The 13,057-nt window shown below is 40.0% G+C and overlaps 1 protein-coding gene across 7 annotated transcripts in view; it reads right to left on the reverse strand.

Moving 5' to 3' along the window:
- The window catches only part of DACH1 (dachshund family transcription factor 1), a 305,348-nt gene that overhangs the window by 12,233 nt on the left and 280,058 nt on the right, over positions 1 to 13,057 (reverse strand). For all 7 annotated transcript variants that reach the window (XM_075199812.1, XM_075199811.1, XM_075199809.1 and 4 more), the window contains 3 exons: positions 12,621 to 12,768; positions 9,612 to 9,755; positions 8,461 to 8,529 (listed from right to left, as the gene is read on the reverse strand). In XM_075199812.1, coding sequence (XP_075055913.1) covers positions 8,461 to 8,529; positions 9,612 to 9,755; positions 12,621 to 12,768 — 361 coding nt within the window. The remainder of the gene's footprint in view (positions 1 to 8,460; positions 8,530 to 9,611; positions 9,756 to 12,620; positions 12,769 to 13,057) is intronic.

Genomic DNA, 13,057 nt, shown 5'->3' on the forward strand with positions numbered 1-13,057 from the left:
ATTTATCTTTTATTGTTATTACAGTTATTTTTGTTTTATCTATCTCACCTTAATCAATATGTTTAAACCCTTAAAAATAACAGAGTCATGTATGGTATATTTATCCTTTAATCTATATATACAGTACATCATGCCTATTTGATGTCAATGTAACTAAAATTAACCTGAAAACCAAGAAACAATTGTCTACTTATAGATACAATTATTTTTGCAGTCAATATTAGCTTTTGTTTTATTTAATCAATACATTTTAATTGATGCATTTCAACTGAAAACTCTTAAATTATTTAAGATAAAATAAATACCACATGGGCACAAACAGGAGTATTCTGATGAGAAGGTTCAAATAAGAAATTATAATGCTAATCCAAGCTCTTTTCAAAATTCCACTCAACATTTGGATACAAGTCAGGGACTACTTTGTTCTTCTTTACATAACCCAGTGTTTCTTTTCGGCTCAGTTATCCTTACTTCTATTCACACGATTAGAAGAAGGCAGACTCACTTCTAACACCAATATTTTTTTGGTATACAGAAGGAAACACATACATGTCATTTTCTGCTTCTTGAAAAACTCTATATTAGATGTTAGGATAGAGCAGTGATTGGCTAAAGGCCACATGTGGCCATACAAGCCTTCACCTCTTGCCCCCAACTCTTTTCTGTGTTAGGCATTATCTATCCTATTCTTTTATTTATACCCCGCTGAGCTTAACCGATGGCCCCAGTTCTTACTAACAGAAGAAGCAGTGGGTGAAGCACCGCGGGTCATAAAGCAGATAATAAGACTGAATTTGGTCTTACATGCTCGAAGCAGCCAACTTCTACATCACATGACCTTCTGCTCAGCATAATGCAGGGTGGCCACATAGCACCAGCAACACATCTGCAGTCTGCACCCCTGGTTTCCTTACTACCTCATTTTAAAACATTTGCATGACTCCTGTTAATTTCATTAAAGTAAGGTAAAGTAAGGAATGTTTAGGTTGACCCTGATATGCTCCAGTGTACTGCAAAGTTCTTTGTGCTTATATTTGGCTCCACTTACATATCTGAAGATTCATTTTCTATCATGGGGCACAATCAAAACAACAAGTGCAACAGGTTGACCAATGGAAACCTCTCTACAGAATTGCGTGATTGTTCCAGCCTTCCACCTTGATTTCAAAATCTGGTGGAAAATCCGGTCACCTATAAGTCACAAGGAATTGTCAGATTTGATTGTTATATCATGCAACACAAATCTCACATTAAAAGGCCTGTTGGTATCAGGGGCGGACCTAGACTTTATGCTTAGGGGGGGGCGATTTTGCATAATCACGCCCCTCCTTTACTCTGATTGGCTGGCCCGCATTAAATCCCGCCTTTCGACCCGCGATTGGCCCCGCCCCCTCCAGGTTTGAGCGCCGGCTGGGCCCACTCTGATTGGCTGGCCCACATTTAGCCCCGCCCCCCGCTCGCACTTAGCTCCGCCCCTCCCATTTTGCTCGGCGGCTGGGACCCAACTTTTTGCTGCCCCTATCGCCCCCCCCTGGATCCGCCACTGGTTGGTATGTTATGACAGATAGGAGTCTCTTTCTTTGATTGTATTTTAAGCTGTTGAACTTATTACTGATTAAGTTAGAAGGCTGTGTCACGGACTTACCTGATCCCCGCCGCTCCGTCCAGCCGCACTTCCGCATTCAGGACCATGTGACCGCACCCGGAGGCGGTCACATGACCACAACCCTAGAGGCGGGGATTTTGAATCCCCTTCAGTATAAAAACCTCACTCTGACACTCGCTGAGTGTCAGAGCAACACTTACCTGTTCCTGGCTCCTGCTCTTCGTGTATTGCAGTGTCTTCCAGTTTCCAGTGTCTCCTGTGTGCTGATCTCTGCCTGTTTGACTTCCCTGGCTCTCCTATCCCTGTGTACCGACCCGGCTTGCTGACCATTCTCCTATTCTTGTGACCCGTGTACCGAACCTGGCTTGTTGACTCCGAGTGGCCTTCTGATTCTGCCTGACTCCATTCCTGTGTACCGAACCGGCTTGTTTGACTCCGCTACCACCGCTTCACTCCGCTGTACTACATCTTGAGGCGAACCTGGGGACCGCGACCTGCGACTCCTGGCAGCGAAGCCCACCCCGCCTTGCGGCGGTTCTTGGTGAACACCGGGGAGATCGTTAGACTCCGCACCTCAGGTAAGCCAGTGCTAATCAAGATTAGTAATATAGTATCCAGAATCTGTTACAGGCTGTTCTTGTGGTCCCTGAAGTGTATCAGATTGCCCATCAATGGTGTCCAATGTGATGTGAACTAAGGTTATATTGTCAGATTTTACCACAATTAAAAAAACAACATATTAATAACCTCAGTTTCAATTTAATATAATACTCTATAATATAATATTCTATTTCATTGTCATATGTTCCTAGATTCAATGTTACTCTTAGAATAACTATATCATTTATATAGTCATTCTTTGCTTTATTACACAACATTCCATGGGTGTGGTAGGTTTTTCCGGCTCAGACAAACCCGATACTGTAGAGAGCAACGACAATATACTGATGACAACAACACCGGTCATGTACAAATTGCGACTTACCAAGTTAATGACAAGTGGTGCTTGCGGCAACTTGAATTCCCTCCCACTGTAAAAACCAACCTTGCAAAAGCTGGAGGCTACCAAATCACGTCATTTGTAATGTTCCGAATGCAAACTGTGATTTTAAAGCGTCAATGGCTGGACCTACAGCCAGGATTACATTATACATGTTGTCTGTCCAGCCATTGGCTCTCTACTGTGTCTGGTTTGTCTGAGCCAGAAAACGAACTACCACCGTATTCCAGAACACAAGCTGAGAAAATAGGGCACATACATCCCATTGTCTAGCCTGTTTTTGTGGAAAAGTGGAAATGTAGTGATGTTGAAACTGAAGAAGAAACTAAAGACAAGTAGATGAAGTTACAACACTCTTTAGCATATTGGCTTGAACACAATAAAATCTGGCCTATTAATGAACTGTGTAAGTAATTTGGCATGGTACCGTTTGAATGTTATCTAGCATGGGGCATAGAATGCGCAATCTTTATACAAAATTCAAGATTCATCTGTATATTTAGTAAAATCCAGAAATATATGCTACAGCCTTTCAGCCACATATAAAGAGATTTAGAAGGGACTATGCAACAGGTGAAAATATGACTTTTCATGTGAACTCAATGCAAATGTTATTCCATTTAGTGCCTTTCTTTATCTAAATCAAATTTTAAACATTATATATTCCTAACTTCCACATTAAAATGTATGAGTAAAGGTTAAATAGCAATACAATTTCAAAGTGTCAGGAAAGAATTTGCTCTGTTTGAATTAGTTATTAGTTATAAATATTGATCCAAAGAGAAGACAAAAAGTTATTGTTGTACATTTGATTTCCTCTGAATACACAATGTGTTTCTAGATAAAGTGTGATCAATATACAAGACAATGTAAAAGTTAACTTTCAGACAAAGTTACAATCAGTTACTTATTTGCAAATGTTTTTTTGTGCAAGCATGTAACACACACATTCTGAAAAGAAGGTTTACATTTACTTTGTCAGTCTTTGGATTTTAATTCGGTACATAAATAATATTTTTATTTGCTGAAAGTTTATGTAAAGCAACACGGTGGCTAAGTGGTTAGCACTTCTGCCTTACAGCAGTGCGGACATGAGTTCAATTCCTGACCGTGGCCTTATCTGTGAGGAGGTTATATGTTCTCCCCGTGTGCGTGGGTTTCCTCCCGGTGCTCTGGTTTCCTCCCACACCCTATTCTGTGTGTCTGTCTGTCTCTGTCTGTCTGTGTGTTAGGAAATTTAGACTGTAAGCCCCAATGGGGCAGGGACTGATGTGAGTGTGTTCTCTGTACAGCGCTGCAGAATTAGTGGCGCTATATAAATAAATGGTGATGATGATGATGATGATGATGATGATGATGATGATGATGAAGCAATATTTCCTTTACACATCAATAACATTTTGATATACAAAATGATATGCTTCTATACTGGATAAGAACCTCAAACAATTTGTTAAAAGTAGTCATCAGGGCTTTATTCACATACCATGCTGTGTTGGAACGTGAAAATGAACTTGGGATTTTAAAGAAACCTTATATATTTATTTTTAAATAAATTTAGTTTCCCAGAAAAAAAATAAAAATGTAAATTCCAGATATTGGCTTATTTGACTGCAGCAATGTGGGCTTGTAAGTATGAGGATAGACAATGGAAAGACATAAAAGTTGCCAAGCATCAAGGTGATGAATCTCTCCCTATAGTTTCTAAAATTTGAACCATATTTGAATGACATGCCTCGGACATATGTATACGGACAAAGCGCCCAAGATTTTCACTCATCGTCTGTATACCACATGAATTCTAGGACTCAATTCCAAATGTCTTGTTCACTGTAGGTGAACCCAGACAAAATAGAACCTGAAATGCCTGATTTTAACTTTTTAAAGTTCCTTACAGTTAAATTTGTGCAAAAAAAATGTAAATCGCAGTAATGGATAATTTATTCTGTACACATTTCATCATTCCTCTATGGTGGTAACATTACTCACTTGGATCTGGCACTATCTATGGTGCATTCACAGCCCCGGTCAACCCTCCTCTGCGGGGATGACACTTCACATGTTTAGTCTCTAACAATTACAAGCTCCTCTGTTCTCTCAGCTCCTTGAATGTACCCAATACTGTCTCTTTTCTCCTAGCAGGATGTCTCTTCGTTCACTGACTCTGATGTTATGTCTCTCAGTCATACTGTTTATATTCTGAGGTAATGTGATGTATGCCCACTAACTAAGCTCTCCCCTCCATCACATACACATTCTGAGGTAATTTCTACGAGGGCCACACATTCAGTCACTGAAAGGTATGAACATCAACACCAAAACGGTCATTACTAGAGATGTTCACTGACCCCCGTGCTTTGGTTTTGGTTTTGGCAAAACCGCCCTTGCATGTTTTGGCTTTGGTTTTGGATCTGTATTTTTTAGATAAATTGCTAAAATATGCTAAAATCACATAATTGTGCTCTTTTGTTGTTCCTACATTAATATTAACCTCAATAAGACTAATTTCCAGTAATTTCCAGTCAATTTTGAAAACCTCACAGGTCACAATATTATTTTCCTACACTTTTGGACAAAGAATGCAGCGTGCTAAGCGACAGAGCAACGACCCAAACACACAGAAGTTCATAGCAAATCTAGGAAACATTGCCACACAGCAGTGGCAGAAAAGAAAAGTGGTGCAAGATGCAATTGTTCTTGGGACCGTCCACCCACCCACATGTTAAAAAGCTTTAACAAACTCACACAGAAACAGGAGGGGTAGCTGGTACAGTTTAACAAAGCAAGCACTTCAGTGACAAGGAGTGCCACTTTTGTATCTGAAATTCTTGGTTTGTTTGGACCCCTACAAAACAAGCTAACAATGGGCTTAAGGTAGCTAAGTTACAGTGCTGTTAATGAAATGTAAGACTGCAGTAAGAGGCTGGTTAGAGCAATGCCACCAACACACAGCAGTTTATATCACATCTAGGAAACACTGCCAGTGCCACACAGCAGTGTCAGGAAAGAAAAACCTACCCTTATGTTGGATCTTAAAAAAGACATGCACAGTTTACCAATCCAAGCACTTCAGTGACAAGGAGTGACACTTTTGTGGCTGAAGTGCTTGGTTTGTTTGGGCCCCCCACAAAACAAGCTAACAATTTGCTTAAGACAGCTAAGCTAACAGTGCTTTCAATGAACATTTACCTTTTTGAAGAAAAAAAAACCCTCTCTAATAAAGGTGAAACTTTACTGTCGAAAAACATAAAATTGCCAACATGCCATTATACATGCCATTATACACAAAATATTAATAAGCATTACAGCATCTGCTAGCTTCCTTCTCTCAGCTAGATCTCAGCACCTGCAATCTACACTGTCATCATCCTCACCATCATTCTCACCCTCATCAGTTTGTACATCATCCTCAAACAATACTAATTCATCCCCGCTGGAATCCACCATTACAGAAGTCTCTGTACTTTGATGTAATGGCTGGCAAAGGCCTTCCTCATGGAATTTGTAGTGCATTTTGAAGAACATCATCTTTTCTTCATTTTTAGGAAGTAGCTTCCCACTCTGATCGTTCACAAGGTTCCCGGCTGTGCTGAAAACTCTTTCCGAGTAAACACTGGAGGGTGGGCGGCTTAGGTATTGCAAAGCGAGTTTGTACATGGGTTTCCAAACTGCCTTTTCTTCCTCCCAGTATGTAAAGGGACTGTCTCACGTGTCTATTTCTATGCTGTCATTAAAATAATCCTCCACCATTATTAGTTGGATGTTGATAGTAGAATCAGGTCGAGTTACGGGAGAGGTGACACAATTTTTGGGCAATTCTTTTAGACCAGACCAGATGTCAAAATGTTCTGCTGACTCATCTGCATCATACCTGGGTCTCTTGGAAAAGCTTAGTGTTTTCTTATCAGCAGTAGCCTGAGAAACTGAAGGAGAGAACGCTGTTGTGTCACGTACCATTTAAGCTTTCTCACCAGGAGCTCATTTCATTGCATCTCTTGTGATCTGGGGCAGTTGGAAAGAAGAGAAGACATAGCTCTTAAACCTAGAATCAAGTCCGCAAAATGTAGTGATCCAATTTCAAGATGTTGATAACTCTTTGATCCTGGCAAAGCGAATAAAGTACTTTTACAAGTTCGACATTGATTTGTTTCATCTCCTCCTTCAATTCCTCAAGCTTCTTTTCCAAAAGTCTAATTAAGAGAATCACTTTGCTCAAGTTAGCAGTGTCTGAACTCACTTCACAGGTGACTACTTTGAATCATTTCAGCACCTTGCACAACACAGAAAGTATTCTCCACTGCGCTGGACTAAAATACATTCCCCCTCCTTTCCCAATGTCATGGCTTGTGAGGTAAGCGTGGATGACTTTTTGCTGTTCCTCCATCCTCACAAGCATATAAAGTGTGGAAATCCACCTTGTTACCACCTCTTGCTTCAGTTGGTGGCAGGGCAAAATATTTTTTTCTTGCAGATGCTGTAACTTCCTACATGCTGTTGCAGAATCCCGAAAATGTCCTGAAATTTTTTGGGCCACAGACAGCATCTCCTGCAGGTCCCCGATATTTTTAAAAAAGCTCTGTACCTCGAAGTTGATTGTGTAAATAAAACAGAGAATGTGATGGAATTCATCCAGCTGTAATGCTCTCACAATTTTGGTGGCGTTATCAGAAATGACATATCAGGAGTGTCCAAACAGGCTAAGCCATGTTGTAATGACATCCCTTAGTTTTTCTAACAGGTTGTCAGTGGAACATAGGCTTTAGCAGATGACGTAGAGGGATTAGTATCATCATGACTGGTGCCAGAAGCTGCTTGGTGCTCCTGGTGTTCTGTGGACTGATGTGAATCTATATCGTTGGCACAGAGCAATGTGACTGGAGACTGGAGAGTGACAAGAACAATGTGACTGGAGACTGAAGAGTGACAAGAACACTGCTACCCCTGTTTCTGTGTGACCAACGGCACTGAGACTGGAGAGTGACAAGAACACTGTGACTGGAGACTCGAAAGTAGCAAAAACACTGCCACCCCTTCTGCAATGTCACTGGAGACTTTATAGGAATACTGTCACCCCTCCTGTTTCTGTATGAGCAATGGTACAGGGCAATGTCACTAGAGACTTATAAGAACACTGCCACCCTTCCTGTTTCTGTATGAGCAATGGTACAAAGCAATGTCACTGGAGACTTATAAGAATACTGTCACCCCTCCTCTTTCAGTTTTAGCTATGACGCTGGCCAACTACACTGCAGACTGCCAAGAACGCTGCTACCCCTTCTGTGTCTGTCTATGAAACACAACAATGACGGTTTGCCTCGCTTTCAATTCCAAGGGAGCGCGAAAGTACAGAGCTGGCTAAGGTCAGTTCTCTGATCTGCTAAGTTAGGGGGACTTGGTTTTCGGAAAACCGAGCCCGAGCTTCTCTAGACGTTACATAAGAAAACATTGCTAAGTCCTTAAGTGCAACACATTTTCATGACTGCAATTTGACATGTGTTAATTATTAAATATGTATGTGTGTGTGTATATATATATATATATACATATATATATATATATATATATATATATATATATATATATAAATAAAATGATTACCATTGAAAAAATAGTAATTGTATAAGTAATATGAATTCTAGAAGTTATGCAGATCTACATTGTGTGAAACAGAGTTGACCCCTTAGCTGTTATTTTAAACATAACACAATTAATTTACTGTAATAAACAACAGTGTACATGTAACCTTGTTTGCACTTGTGTTCATTTCAGCCAGATGGTGAGCTACATGGCTGAATAGCACACTATAACAACACTCACATGCAAGATCTAGATTTATGGACGATGCACACCCTACCTTGTATTGTCCTTTCAGCATCTGTTCTGGCCCCGTTGCGGTCAGATTCTATTTCTGGGGTCAAAGCCTCTAAAAGCAGGGAAAAAAATGAATGATATTAGCAGCAGAACTGCACCGGTACTCAACCTCTAGGCAAAGAGCAGGAGAGCAGATGTCACCTGTGGCACACGTAATTTGACAGGTAAGGACTGTACACCTGTACCATAATGGACTATACATTTAAGGTGCTTGTAAATGAGAATCTGTACTAATTTACTTTGTTGTTGATCCTGTGCATATGACATGCATTAATGAGGTTGATATGAGCTCCCATTGTGAGATTTACAAGTGTGCAAAACATGTCATAACCTAGCTGTGCCTTCCATATCTGTACTTATGGTCCATTGTTAAAGTGATTTTGCAAGACTATAATCTCTTATCTACTTTTGTAGGCTCACATGGATGAGGGAACAAAAGGGCAGTGTGCCATTCATGTGCCTTGTCTATACATTTTGAGCTTTTACTTACATTGCTTCCCTGCATGTTTTTGTTTGTACTTTGAGGTGTACACTCTATCACATTAAAAATCCATGTTTATATAACCTCCTAGTGGGTTTTAAAATCCAGCCCGTTAGGATAGAAAAATCACTGTGGACACTTACAAACATACTTGCCAACATTTTTGTTTGGGCTTCCGGGAGCTGCCGGGGGGAAGGTGGGCATGCGGGGGGTGGGGCGCCGAAAATCGCGTCATTTTGGCCCCGCACCCGTGACATAATGACGCAAAACGCGTCATTTTACAGCAGGGGCAGGGCCAAATGCCGCGATTCCGGGTGAATTGCGGCGTTTGAACACATTTCGCGTGAGTCTCCCGGACATTCTGGGACATTGTATGCTTACAAATAAATTGTATATCTGCAAGTTAACTCACATATTGCTCATTTATGTATAAGTCTTGTAACCCCCTATTTTATTTGTATATTTGTGCACTGTCAGGCCAGAAGACTACTATCACCATGCATATAAAAAATCTTCTCACCAATATGCAGAAACAAGCACAGCAGGTGCACAAAAGCATATTGCAAACCATACTATGTTCTTACTGTCAGAAATAACCCGCAATATGTACATATGCATAGAAAGCTGAGTAAATCTACTGAACACAGCCTTACCGTTAAGGACCCGGAGCCCTTCTGAAGATGCTGCTTGTTTCAATGCCTGCTCAGCTTGCTCCCTTCTTTTTGTCTCAAATTCTAAGGCTTCCTGCAATTTTCTTTTTGCCTTCTTTTCTTTCTTAAGTCTTTTTTGAATTATTGCTGAAATAGGAAATGTCAGTTTAATTATTTTGAAGGCCTGTCATTGTCATTTATGTGGTACAGTATTCTGAGCACATAGAAAGAGGAAGAAGAAATTTTTTGACCTGCACTTAACCTACAGATGTTATATTTTTACCAATCCATAAATGTATTAACTGTTTGGACTTCACACTAACCTAAAAGAATAATACATCTTCATTTATTTAAACTAAAAGATGTGCGAATATTAGATGAATATTTATATTTGGCTAGGTGTAAATGCCAAGAAAAAATATATAAAATATATATCATATTAAACGAGGAGACTGAGAAGTAAAGGAATGGTTCAGCGAGTACAAGAAAACATTGGCGGTGAGGATGCCAGGCAATTATAATTAATTATGAAATTATAAGCATAGACACTACCTCAAATTGCTTGTGTACATCAATCACTGCATACAAGTTTCAAAGTTTTATTTGGCCACAAATTAATTGTTATTCGCCAGCCCCATCACTCCCGCAACTAGATCAATGGTGGGTCGCCCATTCCAGGGTCCCACCCTATGTAAACACCAATGCCAATGCTGTACCAATCATCTCTCTGCATCGACAACAGAGGAGAAAGACGGTACAATGAACAGCACTGAGTTCATTTATTACACAGCCACTGACCATACTGGGCCTGATTTAGAATCAGACGCAAGTCCTTCTGATCAGCGCAAAAAGCACTTTTGGCCAAAGATCCGTCTCAGTTCACACTCTGACCGAGATGGATCTCCCCATTGCACCTCTCTGCACTTAGAGAGGTGGAACGGGGGAGGTAGTGGGCAAACCTAGCAATGTAAATGCGTGTTCACGCTCTTTACATGCTATTTTGAGTTGATAGTAGGAGAAGTATCTTTTGCGGGTGCTTTCAGTTGGTGCAAAGGCCCTTAGTGTATTAAAAAACAAAGTAAAAAAAATAATAACTAAAAAAAAAAAGGTGTGCACCCCCTCCCAAACAGCAACCAACCCTTGTGCTGTTTGGAGGGGAAATTAACAATTTTTTTTAATTTTTTTTTACATTATTTATTTATTTAATTATCTGATTTACAGGGCGCTGCGCATGATACACTCGCACGCCAGCCCATAAGGCAGATAAAGAGGCATGTTTGTGCAATTTGTACAGTATTCTAAGTTGCATGGATCTAAAGATCCATGCCACTCTAAGCACTGTGCAAATTACGGGATGCAATTTACACTTACGATTTCAGTGTAAATTGCATCCGACTCTAATTGAGGCCCACAGTGTCTATGCCCTGTCCAAGCAGTGACTGTGCTAGATATGAATACAGAGCTGTTTGTTTTTAAAGTATTCTGCATTGTTGACAAAGAGGGAGGATCCAGAGTGCCAATGGGGGTGAGTGCTTTCTAGATTGTGGGCATCCCTCCAAATATTTGTTTCTCAAGCACAACAGTTTTTTTTTTATTTATAAAAAATGGACATAAAGTTGTAGTTAAAGCATCTCTGGCATATAAGCGTACCAGCCCACTTTGTGTATGAAAAGAAAGTATTCCTTAGCCAGGTGATGTCACAGAGAGCAGTGTTGTAAAGATTATACACAAATAAATCATACATGGCAACTTTTAAAATTTCTCCCCCGTGAGATCCGGGAAAGAAGTCACGTGACCGGGGGTAGGAGGGGGTGTGGCGACGTCATCACGTCACCGTAGCCCCCCACCCCCACTATAAAATGACGAAATTCACGGCATTAAATAGCGTGGGATGGGGGCTTAATGATTAAGCCCCGCCGCCACCATTCAATGCCATGAATTTCGGTGAATGCGGGAGGTTTGCGGGAGTCTGGGAGGACTCCCCGAAATTCAGGAGCCTTCCGGGAATTCCGGTAGAGTAGGCAAGTGATAAATACATATACAAATACCTGACTGACTAAAGTAGTACAATGCTCTCTTACTGTTATTCACATTATTATATGCCAATATGAAAATATAAGAAAACAGAGTCTCATAAATGTGTATATAATAATATCTATGTGCGGCTACTACTTTATATGTCAATCAATGCACAATTCATTTATTTAGCCCAAACACTGAACAACTCAATCTGTTTCCAATTTCCACACATATTCTGATCAATTGTTAGGTGTGATTTCAGAATGACCAAATTGTTGTCCATTTTGGCTACACACATTGTGGACTAAATCGGATCAACATGATTTCTGATGTTGGAATGCAATGACTATATCAGGTCAGTCTTAGCCAGGGGAGGACTATACACATGTAGACTGCTGTCATGAACAATCAATAGTGACACAAACATTGGACTCAACAGAACAACTGCTGTACAGTGGAGGCTGGTATGTTCCTGTTATTCCCACTGAAATGTTTGATTTTACTAGAATTGAAACTCTTGAAGTACCAGGATTAGTGGAAATGGTTCTTGTAACTGTTCCCTGAATCTGGTACCCAAACAAAGCATTGAGGAGCTTTCAAAAGCTATCATCTCAAGTTTGCATGTTCTACCCGTGTTTGCGTGGGTTTCCTCAGGGTGCTCTGGTTTTCTCCCACACTCCAAAACTATACTGCTAGGTTAACTGGCTGCTGGCAAAAATAACCCTAGTGTTTGTGTGCTAGGTAATTTAGACTGAAGCTCCAATGGGGTAGGGATTAATGTGAATGACAAATATTCTCTGTGCAGTCGTGCAAAATTGGTGGCACTATATAAATAAATGGTGATGATGATGATGTCCTGTGGATGTTCCAGTTTTGTGTTGCAAAACTATGGGATCCTTATGTACAGCATAAAATTATATTATGATTAGTCTAATTACGAACAGTCTAATTACGTCAATATGTTAAGACAACAGCAATGTTAAAAAATAATACCTCTGTTCTTTTGTTCTACTGCTAATTGTTTTTCTAGAGTTTCCCTCAGTTCTCGTTCCCTGAACAGTTCCATCTTCAGTTCGGTCTTTTCCATTTGTACCTGTTTTTCTTGAGCTCGTGCATTATCTATGGCAACCTTTAACAAACCCTACAAGTAAAATCAAAATAGCTATCAATAAATATGTAGAACATATATTTTAAAATAGATTAACATTACAGATGATCTAGTGTAGGCACACACAACATTATTCTGTACATTGCAATTCTAATCCAGGGCAAACATACAATTTTCATTTCTATCACAGGTATATTTATAATGTATGTACGTGGATACTCTACAAATCCAACTTACAATGTATATAGCAAACACTATGTTGCTCTAGAATAAATCATATCACATTGTCCTGGAAAAAGGAACCAGCACATGTGCTTATGTA

The sequence above is a fragment of the Mixophyes fleayi genome, chromosome 2 (assembly GCF_038048845.1).
Source record: "Mixophyes fleayi isolate aMixFle1 chromosome 2, aMixFle1.hap1, whole genome shotgun sequence".
NCBI classification, from domain to species: Eukaryota; Metazoa; Chordata; class Amphibia; order Anura; family Limnodynastidae; genus Mixophyes; species Mixophyes fleayi.